This window comes from Mesoplodon bidens, assembly GCF_964165515.1.
Source record: "Mesoplodon bidens genome assembly, chromosome: 10".
In the NCBI taxonomy this organism is placed as follows: Eukaryota; Metazoa; Chordata; class Mammalia; order Artiodactyla; family Ziphiidae; genus Mesoplodon; species Mesoplodon bidens.
Window position 1 is genome coordinate 98,596,468 of NC_138172.1, and position 19,179 is coordinate 98,615,646.

The 19,179-nt window shown below is 37.3% G+C and overlaps 1 protein-coding gene across 1 annotated transcript in view; it reads left to right on the top strand.

The window, feature by feature from the left end:
- The window catches only part of LOC308624337 (uncharacterized protein), a gene marked incomplete at its 3' end in the record, with an annotated part of 268,953 nt that overhangs the window by 105,056 nt on the left and 144,718 nt on the right, over positions 1 to 19,179 (top strand). Inside the window, 3 exon segments of the mRNA XM_081247419.1 lie at positions 4,974 to 5,055; positions 5,262 to 5,506; positions 18,663 to 18,737. Coding sequence (XP_081103545.1) covers positions 4,974 to 5,055; positions 5,262 to 5,506; positions 18,663 to 18,737 — 402 coding nt within the window.

Sequence of the window (19,179 nt, forward strand, 5' to 3'; positions counted from 1 at the left end):
TTGATGTTTTAATCCCATGGTTGCAAACAGGTGAATGCCTGAGGCCAGAAAATATTATTTATGAAAAATGGAAGGCCGAAAAAAAAAGACCCATGATATAACTTTGGGGTTATCACTATCTTTTAGGCTATTTTAGTTTTTAGGGGGCAAACGAGGGAAATATTTGTTCTGCTTGACAATTTTGTTTTGTATGTGCCTACATTGCGTGAACAATGGTCTCTGGCAAGGTCTATATGTGTTTTGTGATGCAGAATTCAATTCAGGAGAGTTTTATTGTGTAACCACCGTCAGCAAAACACACTGCTAAATGCTGTGCAATTGTAAACCAAAATAACATGCAATCCTCAACCTCCAGGGGCTCACGGGAGCACAGGCCTACTCCACCACTAAGATAATGTATGTGTATCCAGGTTGACTAGATGGTGGGAGAGCCTGCCAGCACTCTTTTTACCTGCAGGACCAGCAGGTCTTCTGGGAGACTTCACACTTGGAGAAGTGAAGCAGATGCAATTGGCTGAATAAGGAAGATTTTGTTGTTAGGGGAGAGGAGCAATGGTGGGAAATGTATGCTCTCTGTCGATCAGATTTTTTCCCCATCTCAGTCATCTCAGGGTGGGATTCCCAGGGAGAGGGGAACTGCATGGAAACACTTGCCAACCTGCTAAAAGAACTTTTGCACTGAAATTCTGCAAGAACCAGAAGTATATATATTTGGAAGTATATATATATATTATGGTACATACTATCCCATGAGAAAATGAGGCATACTGTGTACATGTACTGTGTTCTATACACTACAGTTCTGTAATTCAAGGTGTTACAGAGGCCACTGTGGGATAAGATAGGTGAGGAGATCATGAGCTCAGGTGAGCTCATAGGCATCCGGAAACAAATGGGTAAGCTTTTGAGGGCGGTTGAAATTTGCCTGAACTTCTTTTTAACACAACCCCATTTAAATCTTATATTGGTATGATCTGGGGAAATATGTGTTAACTTTGTATTTCTTTGAGGTAAAAGAAAAGACATGAGAAAAATTAAGAGGTCAGAATGGTACAAAGTATATTTGAAGAACTGTAAGGAACCACTGGATTTTGGCAAATGCATGGGGATTGTTTTCATAGTTGCTGTAGGTTTTGGCTCGAGGACAAAATAAGGATGCAGAAATAAGGCTCTGTGACCTGGAAAGGCTGAGCCACCCAAGTGTAGAAAAGCACCTACTTTGAGAAAGCACAAGACAATTCCAGCACTCATTTCTTATCTAACATTATTTTCAAAAATTGGGACCAAGTTTTATTGTTTGCATATGGGTCAGTGATAATAGGGGTCAAGTATATGCTCTCTGGGACTCCTGTAAGACTAGTACCATGTATCCAGGAAGTCCAGTTCAAAGGACCTTTAAAATAACATACTTCAACTCTGGTATCTGATGATCTCCTGCTTCAGGCTGTGATCCTGTGTGGGCGCTCTACACTAGCCGTGTTTCTTTGCCTCTAGGTCACTCATCCATCTTTGGAAGTAGAGTTCTTTGGAAGTATAGATAGTGGATGAGACAATGGTCTCCTTTTCACTAGAGCTTTCTCATCAATGCTTCTAAAGAGTCACTATAGCTTATTGCATTATGTGCCACATATGTTGCAACCAATGAATATTATGTGAGATTTTCAGTACAAAAATAGACCACCCAAACCTAACTGACTTAAAAAAAAGTTGTCCCACTCAAAATCAACCAAAATGTTAATAAATTCTAAAAGAAGTCTATTCATATATACCCAGGGCTTACAAAAACATGTGACACACCGTAGGTTCTCAGTGAATATTTGCTGAATGAATAAATGGAGATGGATCTGAGTGCTGTCTGGGCTTATAGCTCCTTTCTGTGAAAATAAGTCAAGCAAACAGTTTATTTCATTTTTTAAACTAACATACAGTGAAATTAACTCTCCTAGGGTGTTCAGTTCTGTGTAATTTAGCACATACATAGATGTATGTAACCACCACCGCAGTCAGGATAAAGAACCATTCCATTACTCAGACAACCTCCTTTGTGTGATCTGTGTGTTGTAGGCTCATCCCTACTCACTCCCAGCCGACAGCCCTAAACCCTGATACCCAGTGATCTCCTTCCCTCATTATGGAAAAAAAAAAAAGAGATTTTTTGTTTTTTTCTTGTTGTCATACAGTATGTAGTCTTTTGTTGACACTGCCTTCTTTTAGTTAACATAATGCCTTTGAGATTCAGCTGAGTTGTTGTACGTACCAACAGTTCATTCCTCCTTGTGGCTGAATAATATTCCATTACATGGAAGTACCATAGCTTATTTATCTGTTCACTCATTAAAGGACATATGGATTGTTTCTGTTTTTGACGATTATGGCTAAAGTTGCTATAAATATTCATATGCAAGTGATTGTGTGAGCATAGTATTTATATGTTCTCTAGAACATATACTTCAAAGTAAAATTGCTGGGTTGTATGGCATATGTATAATTAATGCTATAAGAAGCTGCCTAGGGCTTCCCTGGTAGCGCAGTGGTTGAGAGTCCGCCTGCCGATGCAGGGGACACGGGTTCGTGCCCCGGTCCGGGAGGATCCCACATGCCGCGGAGCAGCTGGGCCCGTGAGCCATGGCCGCTGAGCCTGCGCGTCCGGAGCCTGTGCTCCGCAACGGGAGAGGCCACAGCAGTGAGAGGCCCACGTACCACAAAAAAAAAAAAACAAAACAAAAAGAAGCTGCCTAACTATTTTACAGAGTGGCAGGAACAACTTTGCATTTCAGTTGCTCTGCAACCTCATCAGCACTTAGTGTTGTCAGTTTTTTTAAATGTCATTCTATGTATTCAAATTAAATCCAAAATTGTGATTTCAATTTATATTTCTTTAATGACTAATGCCATTGAATATCTTTATATGCACTTATCTGACATCCATATATACTCTTTGGTGAAGGATCTGTTCAAGTCTTTTGCCCAATTTTAAATTGGGTTTTTAACTTTTGTTTGTTTGTTTTTTACTGTTGAGTTTTGACAGTTCTTTATACATTCTGGATACATATCCTTTGTTGGATATGTCGTTTGTAAATGCTTTCTCCCTGTCTGCAGTTTGACTTTTAATTTTCTTAACAGTGTCTTTCACAGAGTAAAAGTTGTGAATTTTGTTTAAGGCTAAGTTATCAATTTTTTAAATGGATCGTACATTTGCTATTTCATCCATGAACTCTTTATCTAACCCTCTGTCACAAGATTTTCTCATGTTTTCTTCTGAAGGTTTTCTAGTTTTACATTTTACATTTAGAGCAATGATCCCTCGGAGGTAAACTGTTTTGTATATGAATGTTCAGTTGTTCTAACACTATTTGTTGAAAAGGCTATTCTTTCACCACTGACTTGCCTTTGCACCTTTGTCAAAAGTCAATTGGCTATATGTGTGTGGTTCTATTTCCGTGACCTTTAAAGCAGCCTGGGGAGAGGGTTCTGCCTGGTATACACTCTTATGCCCCACCTGAGCCGTGAAGTAGAGGCAGAATGGAAGGCAAATTAATTAACAGCAGTGAGAGAAGAAGCACGGATGGAGAGCAGCTCAGACCCATAAAACTGGAACTCAGAACAGCTGGTCGCTAGAGCTTATTTAGTGTGTCCATTCATGAAGAGACCTACTGTGTGGGAGCTCATGGCTAGTTTTAGACAAATCTACACAACGTGTTCCCAGAAGTCTTTAGGCCACCGTTCTCTCAAGTGTTAGATAAGGAAAGCAAGTTTCAGGCACTATTGATTACCCCAGACCATAGTGATATAGACTTTTATTTAGTAATTTGTAAGTCTGTTGTTACGTGTTTCTATGGAAAAATTAGGAATCTGTTATTTGAAACTAGTACACATAACTCTGCTTCTGACAGAGGTGAGTTTGTGGAGAGACCATCCCAAATCATTTCCTAATGATGTTCATATAGCTTTTAAGGAATGAGTGCTTCTACAAAATATGTCCAAGCTTTTAAGAATTTGGAATGCCTATTTCAGAATCACCATTTGGTGAAATGTTGAGGCAGTTTTCAGACATGACGTTTGTTCTCGTGGATTTGTAGATTTTCAAACAGCATAAGTGATCTAACTTGGTTATCTAAGTGCAAAATTGAACCTCAGGGAACCATAGTATGCTTCAAAGGGATTAATCTGAATAAAAAACTAATTACCTGCAATGTTTAAAATAAGTTTATTTACTTTATTTATTTATTTTGGGTTCCATTGGGTCTTTATTGCTGCACGTGGATTTTCTGTAGTTGCGGTGAGCAGGGGCTACTCTTCGTTGCGGTGCACGGGCTTCTCATTGCGGTGGCTTCTCTTGTTGCGGAACACCGGCTCTAGGTGCGCGGACTTCAGTAGTTGTGGCACGTGCGCTAAGTAGTTGTGGGTCGCGGGCTGTAGAACACAGGTTCAGAAGTTGTGGCGCAAGGGCTTAGTTGCTCCGCAGCATGTGGGATCTTCCCGGACCAGGGCTCGAACCCGTGTCCCCTGCATTGGCAGGCAGATTCTTAACCACTGCGCCACCAGGGGAGCCCTACCTGCAATTTTAAAATGCCTTTATTTAGTGTATCATGGAAACGCATCTAAAAATTTAAAATCATAGAAATGCTGGGAATTCCCTGACGATACAGTGGTTAGGACTCTGCGCTTCCACTGCAGGGGGCAGGGGGCTCAGGTTCAATCCCTGGTCGGGAACTAAGATCACAGGAAATGCTGCTCGGCCAAAAAACAAAACAAACAAACAAAAAAAGGTTTAAAATCATAGGAATGCTTCAAAGTATTTTAAAATAATTTAAATCTTTTTTTAAAAAGCATCAAACGGTCAAGGTAAATCCTTCCTTTCTTCTCCTTTCCTTCCTTCCCTCCTTCTTTCGTTTCTTCATTTGTTCTTTCTTTCCTTCCTCGCTTCCTTCTTACAGATCAATGAAGTTGTCACCTTGTAACTTTATTTTCAGACGAAGACTTCCAATAGCTGCAACATTAAACTCCCCAACTTGGGGCTCAGGTGGGGAAACTCCACACAGATGTTAATCGGAGGTAGAGTAAGGATTGTATTTTTTAACAGATTTCATTAAAAAAATTATAATTGCTTTAAACTTTGATTTCGTGAGCTTCTTCACCATTAGGGGTTAATTACAACAATGGTTTCTGGTTTGAACCACTTCAGTCTCAAAGTCATTTCAGAAAACTGCTGGAACTGAAAAAGCTTTAAGCAGTCGTGCAGGTCTTTAATTGTAAATTAGTTTTGACAGGACTACGGTGCAGAGTCCTGCTCGCTTCCAAAGTGATGCTGGCTGACAACCTCGCGCTGCTCCAGAAGCAGAGGAACATGTGGAACAAATTGTTCTTTTCCATTTCACAGCTTGTCATTTCCTCTGCGGGGCAGCCCCTGACCCCTCTGAGAGATCCTGACACCCATACGGGAAGTGTTCCCACTGATGTAAAGGAAGTGGAGAAGCAGTTTAACGCTAAGAAAGAAGGGAGAAGGGTGTGTCAAAAGGATCTGGAGCACAGAGAGATGAGATGGGCTTAAAACGTTTCCATCAGGTTAGAATCTTTGCTGTGTTATTTCCTTTCAGGAGAGAAAACTGAAAAATAATTTAGAAGGGCTCAAAACATTATGGGCGGTTTTACGCTACCTTAAAAAAATTATTTTAAGTGGAAATGGCAATAAAAATGAATGTGTCACATGTGAATGATCAGAAAAAAGGGTCCGAGGGAAAAGTACAAATGTGCTGTTGCCCTGTTCCGATATGTTTCTAATTACAGAGTGTGTGTGGATTAGATCGACAACATCAGATTACAGCTTGTGTTTTCAGGACATTTTACACCCTTAACATTTTATTTGGTCTCATATATTCATCACAGTCAATTTTTCCTCTCTGGCTGTGCTATTAAACAGTGCAGTAAGGAACATAAAAAAGCAATGGGGTTGTGTTATCATTCAAACAGGTTTATCATTCTCCCAGTCTATTGGCATAAGCCATTTCAAAACCCCTCATAGTATCAATATTTTTAGAGCTACTAACGAAGTCATTATTTTTTTAAAGAACTTCCTTTTCTTTTTGAAACAATTGAAAATCTTTTTCAGTATACACACTTTGCTGACCATGGTCTTTAGGGCAGGGGTAATAAATACTCTTTCTTCCACACACACATCATGGTGTGTGTGTGTGTGTGTGTTCGCATGCACACGCATCTGTGCGTCTGTGTCTGTGTGTGATCCTTAATCTCTTGTGGCAAATATGTTAACAAATGCAAGTGTGCCTTGTGTTTTCAGCAATCACTCCTAAATATGTACTGTCTATGAAAATAATTCCATTTTTCCTTGGCCAATCTCTCATTTAGTCTGCTGATACTCAGTGCCTCGGTATTAGGACACATGTCCTTGCAAAATGATATTGCAGAAGTGGATAGAGACAACAAATAATATCATAGTTCTTGACTGAATGTGAGACACTGAAATGGACCTAGCAGGTTAGGACAATTGGAGCATTTCTAAAAAGCTTTGGGAGCAGTGGTTTAGGAAGGAAGTGTTACTACAGACCTGTGACAAGACACACTTGTCTCTGGCCCCATTATTCAACCTGGACATTCCCAGAAATACCCAGAGCTGAACACACAATCTGGAGAAGTTGGAAATAGAGAACTGTAGGGATAAAATGTACTTTTATTCTGTTTTTACTAACGCAAATTATGACAAAAGAAACCATGACCAACTGGGGAGAATTTGCACCTTACATGTGACAAAGTAGCAGCCCATCCGACATAGCTTTCCAGTTGCTCCAGTTTATGATATTGATATTGGTTTTTTACTGCAGGCTCTTCCATTCTTTAAACTTTTTTTTATTGTAGTAATAACACTACATGCGATCTGCCCTCTTAACAAATGTTTAAGTGTACGATACAGTATCTGTAGTTGGATGTGATGTTGTACAGTAGATCTCTAGAACTTATCTTACATCATTGAGACTTTAGGCTCATTGATTAGCATATACCCATCCTCCCCCTCCCCCAGCCCCTGGCATTCACCATGCTACTCTCTGATTCCATGAGTTTGCCAATTTTAGATGCTTCATATACATAGAACATGGATAGGCATTTATCCAAAGAGGATACACTATAGGTAGTTTCTGCAAGTCTTTAGCAGGTAGCGTTTCCTTTGGTTCAGTATTATCTTCGTCAAACTCCAAATGGGAATAAAAAATAAATGACATTGTGAGACCTCATGTGAATAAATGGGTTCATTAGCTCTTTCTAAACATGAGGCTGGCTTTGAACACTTCAGTGGTCTGACTGATTTAGTTCTCTTTCTTATGAGCATGTGATTGACTTTGTTCAATGTGGAAATAATTGAAATTAAAATTGGCAGAAAGCGACAGTCTTTTTATCCACAATGATCCATGCAGTCTAATTAGATGATGCATATGGAGTAAGAAATAGGAAATATAAATTAGAAAAACAGGCTTTTGAGTCAAACAGGTAAATATTTCCTTTAGCATGAGATAGGAGGGAAATCAATCTTTTTTGGTATTAAACTCATTTTATTAGAAAAGTCAGTCTGAGCTTGAATGTTGACACCTTGGCAATGAAGGATAGAAGGACTTGATGCTCTGTAGCACAAATACATGACACATTGAATATTTTACATTACTAGAGGCCAGCAAGTGTGATCAACCTTTGTTTGCAGAGCCACAACTATTTTTTTTTGTTAAGATTGTATTCTATAACTTGTTAAATGAACACAGAACTGTTTCACTAGAATCTTGTGTTTAGAATTTTGTAGATTTAAAGTTGTAGTAAAAAAGATCCTGCAATATTTTCAACATGCATAGAAATAAGCATATACAAGGCATAATGCTAGTGTTAAAGACATTGGCTGCTGTAATGTTGTTAACAGACGTAGATTGTGAAAACATAATTCAGTGAAAAGCAATACAGAACCCTAAAGCACAAATATTTCTCCTTCCATACTATTAACCCTCTCTTTCCAAACAAATTCTCATTAGTTAGTTGATCTATATTCAGGCTGGTGTATTGCTTTTATCAGCAAGTGTGCCTTCTCCAGCATTGAAATATTAACACATGTGCACACAGACACATGCATATAAAACTTTCTAAGGTCAAATATTTAAAAGATGTAAAAATTTTCTTAAAACGTTCCAGCATTTTCTTCTTGAACCATAATTAATAGTGTCTCCTTATACCTTCACCTAAACTTGTAATAAAACATCTTTTTTTCCCCTTTTTCAGACTTGCAGGAATCAGGCATCATGAGTATGAATAAGTGCCATGAAATAAAGTTTTAACCAAGTGTGATGAACTAGTTGTTGGAGCAATCAGGTGTTCATCATCTTGATTTTTTGCCCATAATACATGTCATGCTGAATAAAATCAGTAGTTGTTGGATATGTACTTGGCAAATATTTTCTCTCAGTCTGCAGCTTGCCTTTTCATCTTCTTAACAGGGTATTTCATAGAGTAAAGATTTTGAATTTTAATGAAGTCCAATTTATCAATCTCCTTTTATGGATCAGGCTTTGGTGTCAAGTCTAAGAACTCATTGCCTGAAGTTCCTGAATATTTTCTCCTGTTTTTTTTTTTCTTCAAAAAGCAAATCCATTTTGAATTATTTTTAACATAAGGAATGAAGTTTAGGTTAATTTTTTTTAATTTTACTATTATTATTTTTTGCCAGTTGCTCCAACACCATTTGTCATAAAGGCTGTTTTTCCTCCATTGACATGGTTTTGCACCCTTCTTAAAAATCAGCCACTTAGCATATTTTTCTAAACTTTTTTCTGGCTTCTCTATTCTCTTCCATTGACTTATGTGTCTGTCCCGACAGCACGCAGCTTTGATTACTGTAGCCATATATCCAAGCTGTATAATTCTTTTCATACATTGTTAGATTCAATTTGCTAATATTTTCTTGAAAATTTTCCAAGTTTCTGAGAGATATTGGTCTGTAGTTTTGTTTTTTAGTGCACTGTCTTTGGCTTTGGTGTCAGGATTGTTATAATGGTCTCATAAAATGAGTTAGGAAGTGTTTCTCCTGTGTTTTCTAGAGGAGATTATGTAAAATTGGTCAATATACATTTTTTTCAAGTGCCCATGAATCCTTCACAAATATATCCTGGGCCAATAAAAGAAACCTCATAAAATTGAAAAGAATTGAAATCATACAAAATGTTTTCTGTAATCATAATAAAATCAAACCAGAAATAATTAACATAAAACCAGAAGGAAACTTTTAAAACCTTAGAAACTAAACACACTTTAAAATAATCTGTGGAGCAAAACAACAGTGTCTCAAATTGAGCTGAATGAAGATGAAAATGCAACATATCTATCCTGTCATTGAATTAGAAGTGCATTTTTTTTGTAAATAGCATATAATTAGGTCATATTTTAAAATTTACTCTGCCAATATCTGCCTTTTACTAGGTATAGTTAGACCATTTACATATAAGGTAACTATGGGTATGTTAGGACTAAGTCTGCCATTTTAGTATTTGTTTTCTCATTATTTCCTCTGTTTTTCATTCCTCTGTTCCTCTTTACTTGCCTTCCTGTGCATTACCTGAACCCTCTTTAGGATTCCATTCTGATTTGATGATAATTTTTGAACAAATCTCTTGTGTACTTTTCATAGTAGTTGCTCTGGGTATGGCATCATACATATGTGATTTATCTCAGTTTCCTGGTGTCAATATTTTACACTTTGGGTCAAGTGTAAGTACTTTACTTCCATTTCAGTCCCTTTACCTTCCCCACTTTTAAGTATCATTGTCTTGGGTAACGCATAGTGTTATGGTTTTTGTTCCAGTCATCAAATGTGATTTTTAAAACCCATGAGGGTAAAAAGGGTGTAGTATATATACTCATGTTTGATGCTTTTTCTGATTTTTTCTTTTTTTTCCCTTTCAGATACTCCAAGATTTCTTCTTTTATAATTTCCTTTCTGTTTGAAGAACTTTCTTTAGCCATTATTTTAGGGAAGGTCTAGCAACAAATTCTTTTTGTTTCCTTTTATTTGAGAATGTATTTTGCCTTCATTCCTGAAGGATAATTACTGGCTATAGAATTTGTAGTTGACAAATTTTTCTTTCAGCAATTGGAAAATGTTCTGTTTTGGTCTGCGTGATTCAGCTTGTATATCTGGGGCACACCCACCGGACCCTGCTAGTGATGTCTGGGAGGACAGAAGGAGCTTCCCCAGGCCTGGCCACCTGCTGCCTTTAGGTGGGGAAGGGAGTCTCCAGCCTCAGGATGTTAAGAAACTTTCTGGTCTAGGAATTAATTGTGGTGGGATTCCCCTGCTGGTACCACTTGGTCACCTGTTTGTTGTCTCTTGGCGGGAGGAGGGCTGTTTCAAGCTGCAGGGAAGGAGAGGGAACCACCTGGATGCTTATTTCAGTAGGTTCTGGTCTATCCTGCTCTCCAGTGCTGCTGGACTCACCTGATGTTGTTGGTGGGACTTCCTTTCTAAGGGTAGATAGGGTCCTACCTGGACCACTATTTGCGGATAGGACAGAGTTGGAGATGCTCGTTCTGATTACTTTCTTCTGTTGGGTGGCGTGAGAGGGAGCATGGGCTGCCCTGTCCTATACTGTTGCTCTAGTCCTGGGGTCTATAATCATCTCTCAGTCCCCTTTATATCTTTCAGAACTTCCTTTGGTTACATCCTACATTATTTCCAGGCTTTTTAGTTATGCTTAGAGAGGAGAAGAAGGGAGAAACAAGTGTATACCATTTGGTCCCAACCGGAAGTCCCCTCAGTTTTTTGTTTTGTTTTGGGGGCACTACAGCATTTTAAAAGTTTCCTAGCATTTCATTTAGGTATTGAGGAATATGGAGGTAAAAAATGTTTTAATTGTGGCAAAATATAGATAATATGAAGTTTACCATTTTAACTATTTTTAAGTGTACCGTTCAGTGACACTAAGTACATTAACAATGTTGTACACCCATCACTTCCATCCATCTCCAGAATTTCTTCATCTTCTCCAACTTAAACTCTCTAGCCATTAAACAATAACTTCCCATTTTACCCTTCTTCCAGTCCCTAGAAATCATCATTTCTACTTTCTGTCTCTCTGAATTTGACCGTTCTAGGTCCCTCATATAAGTGGAACCATACAATATTTGTCTTTCTGTGACTAGCAAACTTTACTTAGCATAATATCCTCAAGGAAGGAGGCAAAATTTGAATTGGTAAAATCTATTACTCATTGAAGTGTTCTAAAACAGTTTTGAGGATAAGAATTTAAAATTAGTAACTAACTTGGGACATTGAAATCTTTAAAGCATGGTATGTAGTATGAACTCAACAATGTTAGCTATTACCATTATTTTCTTCAAGATATTACTATTCCTCTTCTCCCTAGTGTGAATAGCTAAAAGTCAACAGTTAGGGGGTTGAGTCAACGTTCTGTTTTTATTTCTTTTTGTGACAACTAGCCCTGATCTCTGTCTACCTACTGGAAATGTGCAAGAAAGAAATTGAAAGAGAATGCAGACCTGTGCACATTTCATGGAAGAACTAGAATGTGGATATAGGAGGCAGGGAGGCTTACATTCACACCCTGACTCTTACCCTTTAATGTCGTTTATCAGGTTCCTTAATCTGTGAACATTTGCTTCTTTACCTATAAAGGGGGGATAACAGGCCTTACTTGAGGATTAGTAGTTATGTAGAGTGCAATACATGCAGTAGGTGCTCACTAAATCACCTTTGTGTTATTGTATTAGTTACTATAATGAGAAAAATGCACCTGGCTATGTCCATATCCTGCTTAATTTCAGTACTGGGCAATGATTCCCTCTATCCTTACCCGTAATTTTCTCTTAACAATAAGGACTTACTAGTGGGTAAAATAATTTATTATTCTAAGTAGCTTTGGGTGCTCTAAGTTCAATGAAATTGTCAGTGATGATAACCAAGGAAAGCTCACGAGCAGCATATTAAAATTTCTGAATTCCTTCATTGTGCTTAAGATGAAGAGTTTAATATTTTTAAGAATAAGGGGAAAAGAAGCTAACTTTCATAAAAGGATGCAATCTTTTTAAGGATGTCAGAAGTGGATGATGTTTAAAAACTATTCTTGGAAAGAATATCCAAGTATATTCCTGCTCTTATGTTACAATAATATTTTATTAGGCAAGGCATGCATGTATGAGTCTATTTTTCATCCTGAAAATGCAAAATATTCAGAGATCACTACTGGTTGATATGATGGCAGAAATATTTACGGTTCTGTGCTGGCTATAAAGGTAAACAAAATAACTTGAATTAAATAAGTAACATATGTAAATCTGTTTTAATAAACTGAAAAATACTGCATAAAATATAATGTATTATTATCAATCAACTAACTGTTGATATTAATAAATGGTACCAAAGTGCCACATGGGTTGAGGGTCTATGTGGACAGATTATGCCTTAGAGGTTTGGGCAGAAGTGAAATTGGGAACAGTTTTGTTGCATTCCTGATGCCACTAATATTAAAACATCCCCAAATATGAAACCATTAAGCTTCTTAACACTTCTAAGAAACCAGTTCATAAAATAGTAGGAACACTTTACCTTTTACTAAATATTTAAGGCTTTAGAGGGACTAATCCTGGCCAGACCTAAACTCCAATTCTATGGTACTTGTCCTTTGCCAGGAGTTTCATTTTTGAAGATCAATTTGTTCATTTATTCTTCCCATGAAGAAAAGATAGAATTTGTTCCTTGACATTATGACCAACATTTATCTATTTATGTTGGCAGCATCCAAGTAGTTATTGTTTATAGGTTCAAACTATGCTGCTAGCAGAGAATGTTATCAAGTCATTACCTGCATTTATGTAATTTCTAGTTCATTCACTGTTAATATCCTCAAAGAGATATTCGATCCTTATTTTGAAAGTGGTTAAAACATTTTTACTTTCTTAACTAGAAACTAGATATAAACAACCAGATTTCAAAAATTTTAGGCATCTGTTTCTGCCGTAGATAAACAATGCTGAGACTTTGGTCTGTGGTTGCAGCCATGGTTATGGCAACGTGTCGTTGAGAATTCGTACTTTGGTATTTATTTTGGCCTATAAACTATTCATTTGTACTGTGAACTAGATCATGTGCTTCTAACTGTCAGTAAGCTGAATGCATTTCAAGTCAATTTATTAAATAGTTACTGTTAAGTGTTATATTTGGACAGAGTTGACACCTTTGACATTTTCTACAATGGCAAAAATAACTGTATTTAAGGGAATGATTTATGAATGTTGGGTGCCTACAGAGCTTCCATTTGATTATGGTTTTTACTTTAGCTGCTGAAACTCTTTCCACAAACTGCTGAAAGGACAGCTAATTAGTGCTGTGTGATCAGATATTTAACACAGATACACAGAACATAGAAATGCACAAAAACATAATATCAATCTAAAACCTATGATCTTCTTGTTGCTCCTTAGCATTGCCTTTGTCTAACAAGAGGAGAATAATTGAGATCACAGCAGAGACAGGGAAAATAAGGAAGAGAGAGTAAGATTGATAGTATAGAAATGGCTTTATGAAACACACATTATTTGGTATAAATAAGGAAAGCAACTTGCAATGATTAAAAAGTATTTTGAATCCTGAGTTGTCTTCTAGATTGCTGGCCTCTATTAAAAACTTCTTAAAATAATAGATAGCTTTAATTCTTCAAGCAAAAGAAAAATTATATCATCTCAGATTTTCCATGTTTATTATATAGATGTGATTTGACTATGGGAAAAAAAGAGAGCAAAATCTCTTGTATTGCAAGTTTTAAATGTACCAGGCTAAGGTTTACTTAATTAGAACCTCCAGGCAATAAAGGAGCCCTTTTTAAAATTCTGTGATTCTTAATATGCTAAATAATGCAAAGCTTCGACTCTTCAAGCATGAGACACACATCTGGCAGTTTAACATTTAAATTACAGGAGGAAAAAATTCCTCACTTCAGTAGTAATTTTCTCAAAGAAAAGAATAGGAAATGTATTACAACTACATTTAATTTCTTTTTAGATTCCCATCCTGTCTAATTGCAGACATTTTTCTAGGTTTTCTGTATTTGTATTTTTTACACATATTTTCTGTACATTTTACTAAGCTTTAATTTGAGATGCTCTTCACTATTAGAGCTCTTGAAAAACTGTGGTATATTTTACTTAGCAGATTGTTTTGATAAATCCATCTGATCTCTAAGAACAAAGACAGTGGTCTAGAAAATAAAGAGAAAATAAAATTTCAGAGTCCCACGAAAATATTACTAACAAACAGGCAACATTTTTCAGTTAGCTCCACTTTCAGGCTTTAATTTTTTTCAGTATTAATATTTTCTCTGTTTTTTTCATTTTCTGGCTGTTCTTCATGCAAAAGTTACTATAAGCAGTATTCTTTCTTTGCATTTCTCCAAAGGACAGTGTCAGATCCTTGATTAATTTTACAAAGGTCATTTGGAAAAACCATTAAAAATATGCCAAGTAAAAAAGATTAGCACAACACAGGGAAAACACACTTTTATAAACATGTGCATTTATATATAGATAGGGTACTGAAACATCCTACAGTTTTGACAAGTGTTTTCCTTGTGCACCTCATGTATTATTAAAAATATGACTGTTCCATCCCAGCTGACACATTCCAAAGACATCAGCAGGTTACTGTTATTTGTAAATATTTCATCTTTTTCTCAATATAAGATGATTTGATAATTAAATTGAGTAGTGGTTCCATACAATAAAGTGGACTTTCAAAGTTAATTACTAAAATAATTAACTTATATTTATATTACTAACACATAAACATGGGTGTTAGTTAACCTGTGACCAATTTATGTATCCATTCCTACTTTTAATTAAAAAATAAACAACACTGCAACTTCCATTTTAGCTATGACAGAGTAGCTGGTACCAGACTAGCTCTTCTTTTACAATCAGCCATTAAACTGGAGAGAATATATGAAGCATGTTAATGTTTTAATTGTCATGGAGCATTGGCCATCAGGAAGCACAAGACTTGCTGATCCCAGAGAGAAGAGAAACTTTTGAGGAAAACCCTGGTTGTCTACCTGGGCAAAAATTCTGACTCTAAAGCAGTGAAGCAAAATCCAAGCAGAGAAAGTCCCACTGAGCTGAGACAAAGTTTGGCATTCAGAGTTGCTGAAGCAGCTAGAATCTGCCGAATGAGAAAGAGCAGGGAGCTGTGCAGAGAGGAACCCAGAAATCAGTATAGGGACCACTCCCCAACCATGAATCCTTAGCTGAGGGTTATGCTGTACATGACCACAGTGAGAATAACTGAGGCTTTGCTAAGTGACGACTATGGACCTGAGAGAAGAACAGAGATAACTAGAGTTGGAACAGAGGTAGCATTCAAGTCAGGAGAGTCATGTTAATACCTCATTTTCAATTTGACAGAAAACTGAGATGCCAAAAGTCTGCATATTAGGAATAAAGACCATGCTCTAGAGAGGCTTATTTTAAGCCTAAAACAAAGCTCTGACAGTAATGGTAGAGGAGTTAGAGACCTGAAGTTGAGTTCTGGTAAGTTAGAGTGGCTTGGAAACTCTTAGTTTTTCACAGAAATGCTAAAACAAAATGTAAATGTAAGGACTTCCCTGGTGGCGCAGTGGTTAAGAATCCACTTGCCAATGCAGGGGACACAAGTTTGAGCCCTGGTCCGGGAAGATCCCACATGCCACAGAGCAACTAAGCCCGTGCACCACAATTACTGAGCCTGCACTCTAGAGCCCGTGAGACACAACTACTGAGCCCGTGAACCACAACTATCAAGCCTGTGCTCTAGAGTCTGTGCACCACAACTACTGAAGCCCACACACCCTAGAGCCTGCGTGCCCCAACTACTGAAGCCCACTTGCCTAGAGCCCATGCTCCACAACAAGAGAAGCCACTGCAATGAGAAGCCTGCACACCTCAACGACGAGTAGCCCCTGCTCACCGCAACTGGATAAAGCCTGCACACAACAACGAAGACCCAACACAGCAAAAAAAAGAAAGAAAGAAAGAAAGAAAAAATGTAAATGTAAGCCTACACAAGTTTAATAAAATTAGCCAGTAATTGAACTGTGTACTAGGAAAAAAATATGAACATCTTTTCAAGGAAGATAACAGAATCCAGAGTCTTCTACAGTCCTACAGTGTCCATTATATAATCTATAATTATTAGACATGCAAAGAAACAGGAGAATATAAACCTTAGACAGGGAAAATAGTGAATAAAAATAACTGTAAGATGATTCAGATATTAAATTTAGCAGGAAAAACCATTAAAACATCCATTATAAACATGTTCATAAATTTTAAAAAAACACTTTAAATGATTAAAGGATAGTATGGTTTTAATGAATGATTAGTCAGGTCATCTCAGCAGAGACATGGACACTATAAAAAATGTAACCAAATGGAAGTTTCAGAACGGAAAAATCCAAGAATTAAAAGAAATTAACGAATTTGAAATACAGAAAAGAAAAAGCTGGGAGAAAAATGAAGAGAGACTCAGAGACCCATCTGGCTATATCACATAGTTTTACATACGTACAATGGGAATCTTAGGTAAGAAAAGAGGGTCATAAAATGGAAGAAAATATGTATTAAAAAAGTAATGATTGGAAATCCCCCAAATTTGATGGAATATATTGACTCATAGATTGAATACTCTCAGTGAACCCCAAAAGAATAAATACAAGGGAAGCTACATTTAAAAATATCATAATGGGGCTTCCCTGGTGGCGCAGTGGTTGAGAGTCCGCCTGCCGATGCAGGGGACACGGGTTCGTGCCCCTATCCCGGAAGATCCCACATGCCGCGGAGCGGCTGGGCCCACGAGCCATGGCCGCGGAGCCTGTGTGTCCGGAGCCTGTGCTCCGCAGCGGGAGAGGCTGCAGCGGTGAGAGGCCCGCGTACAGCAAAAAAAATAAATAAATAAAAAAAATAAAAATAAAAATATCATAATGAAACTGCTAAACACCAAAGTTAAAGCGAAAATCTTGAAAGTAGACAGAAGAGAAAAACCCACATTTCAAAAAGGGGAGCAGTGATCTGAAAACTGACGGACATTATCATCTAAAACAATGGAGACCCGAAGTCAATGAAATGACATATTTAAAATGCTAAAAAACGTCATTTCAGAAATCTGTATCCAGCAAAAAATCCTTCATGAATTGAGGTTGATATAAAGACATTTTCAGATGAAGCAAAGGTAAAAGAATTTTTCTTCAGCAGACCGGCACTATAAAAAACTTAGAGAATGTTCATGAGGCTGGCTGGCTCATCTTTAGGGAGGAAAAGTTTTCCAAAGCATGCAGACATGGAGACCATGTCCTCAACACTTTACACACTGGAAAGCTCATTTAAAAACATACACAAAGGCAATTCCAAAGGGCTGAGGATGGCAGCCTTTAATCCCTAGTATGGTATATGATACATGTCTACTTTTTAAAAAAAGATTTGTGGTCAACCTCTTGGTCAAAGCTGTGGCTCTATTAAGGTACTCCAATCTCTAGCAGCTTCTGGGCCAAGGTATTTGTCACAAGATGCTGGGGATAGGCCTTAGCAAATAGGCTCATTGAAGTGAGAGGTCAAGCCAATGGATTGAGAGTCATAAAGGTAAAGATATACCTGCTTATGTACTATCTTTCTTTGTTTATAATTTAAGAAACATTTGTTGAGGAGGCATTCCATTTCAGGCACTGTGCTGGATATAATAGGAAAAAAAAAGATGAACAAAACACATTATCTGCAAGGAGTTTTTGATCTAGAGCAGTAGTTCTCGACTGGGGATGTTTTGCTCCTCAAAGGTCATTTGGCAATGTCTGGAGACATTTTTAATTGTCTCCAACTAGGGGAGGGCAGGGAGGTAAAGGGTGCCTTTGGCATCTAGTAGGTAGAGGCTAGAGATGCTGCTAAACATCCTACAAAACACTGGACAGCCCCCAAACAAAGAGTTAACCAATCTAAAATGTCGCTCATGCTGAAGTTGAGAAACCCTGATATAAAACAAGTCATGCAAAAGATAATAAAGGTAGCTCAGGTGAGAAGTGTTGGGTACACACAGATAACAGAACTGTCTAGTCTCCAGGTTTTATAATGGAATACTGGTGTGAGGCACAGAGAAATTTCTTTGAAAACTTGATCACAGAAACATAGCTGAGGATAGAGAATCCTACCTGGATGAGGATAGGAAAGCAGATCAGACACAGCTGCTGCTTGTAAATTGCATCCCCGTGGTGTGGCCAATGGTAAAGTTCTACTTGAAGTTCATGCATTGACTGAATTAAAACTGGGAGCATAGAACAGCTTAGAGCCTCCAGAGAGTTCTTTCTTTTACCCCCATTTGTCAGGCTTTATATAAACTCTTAGATTTCAGCAGTGTAAGCTTACATATCCTCTGAAGTACAAATCTATAATATTTTTTTCCACCTTTCATTTTTAACCCTAGGAAACGTTTCTAATAAAATTGGTCCCTGCCCTATGGACTGTGATCTCAATCTCTTAAAAGAAGACCATGAATTACACAATAAGGTAAGATGAAGGCTATAGAAGTTGGCTTTGACCATGAAAACAACGGTCCTGATTATTAACTATGATTTCTTAAAATATATTTCCAGGTAGAAAGTAATTTGGTCATCAAAGCAGGTTTTGAAGTTCAGGGCATACTAAAGCAGCTGACGTTTGTGAAATCAGTAATGCTAATAATTTTTTATTACATCCGAATCAGACTTCTTTAAGCAGTTGAAGACTTTAGTTAAATTAACCAGTCTACAAGACTCCATCTTGGGCAGGGTGATTAGAAAATGTGCTGATTGTACTGTATTTATTTGGCATGATCATGGCTGCCATGAAATCTATCCAGAAACTATCCTGATGAATTTATATAAATTACATAGCCTGGGTTTCCAAACGTTGGTTAAATTAATTTTACTGGTGTTACTGGATCCCGTTTTTTGATATTTAACCATTTCCAAAATCTTTATCTATATAGACCAAGTGACTTCGAGTTTTAAGTATTCAGAAAATTTAGCCTGGCTAGAAAATCAAATTAAAAAGATTTCTCTCCAACCCTGCTCTTTCTCATACAAATTATCTGAATTATTATCTTTATTCTCCAGTATGCTGACTAAATTA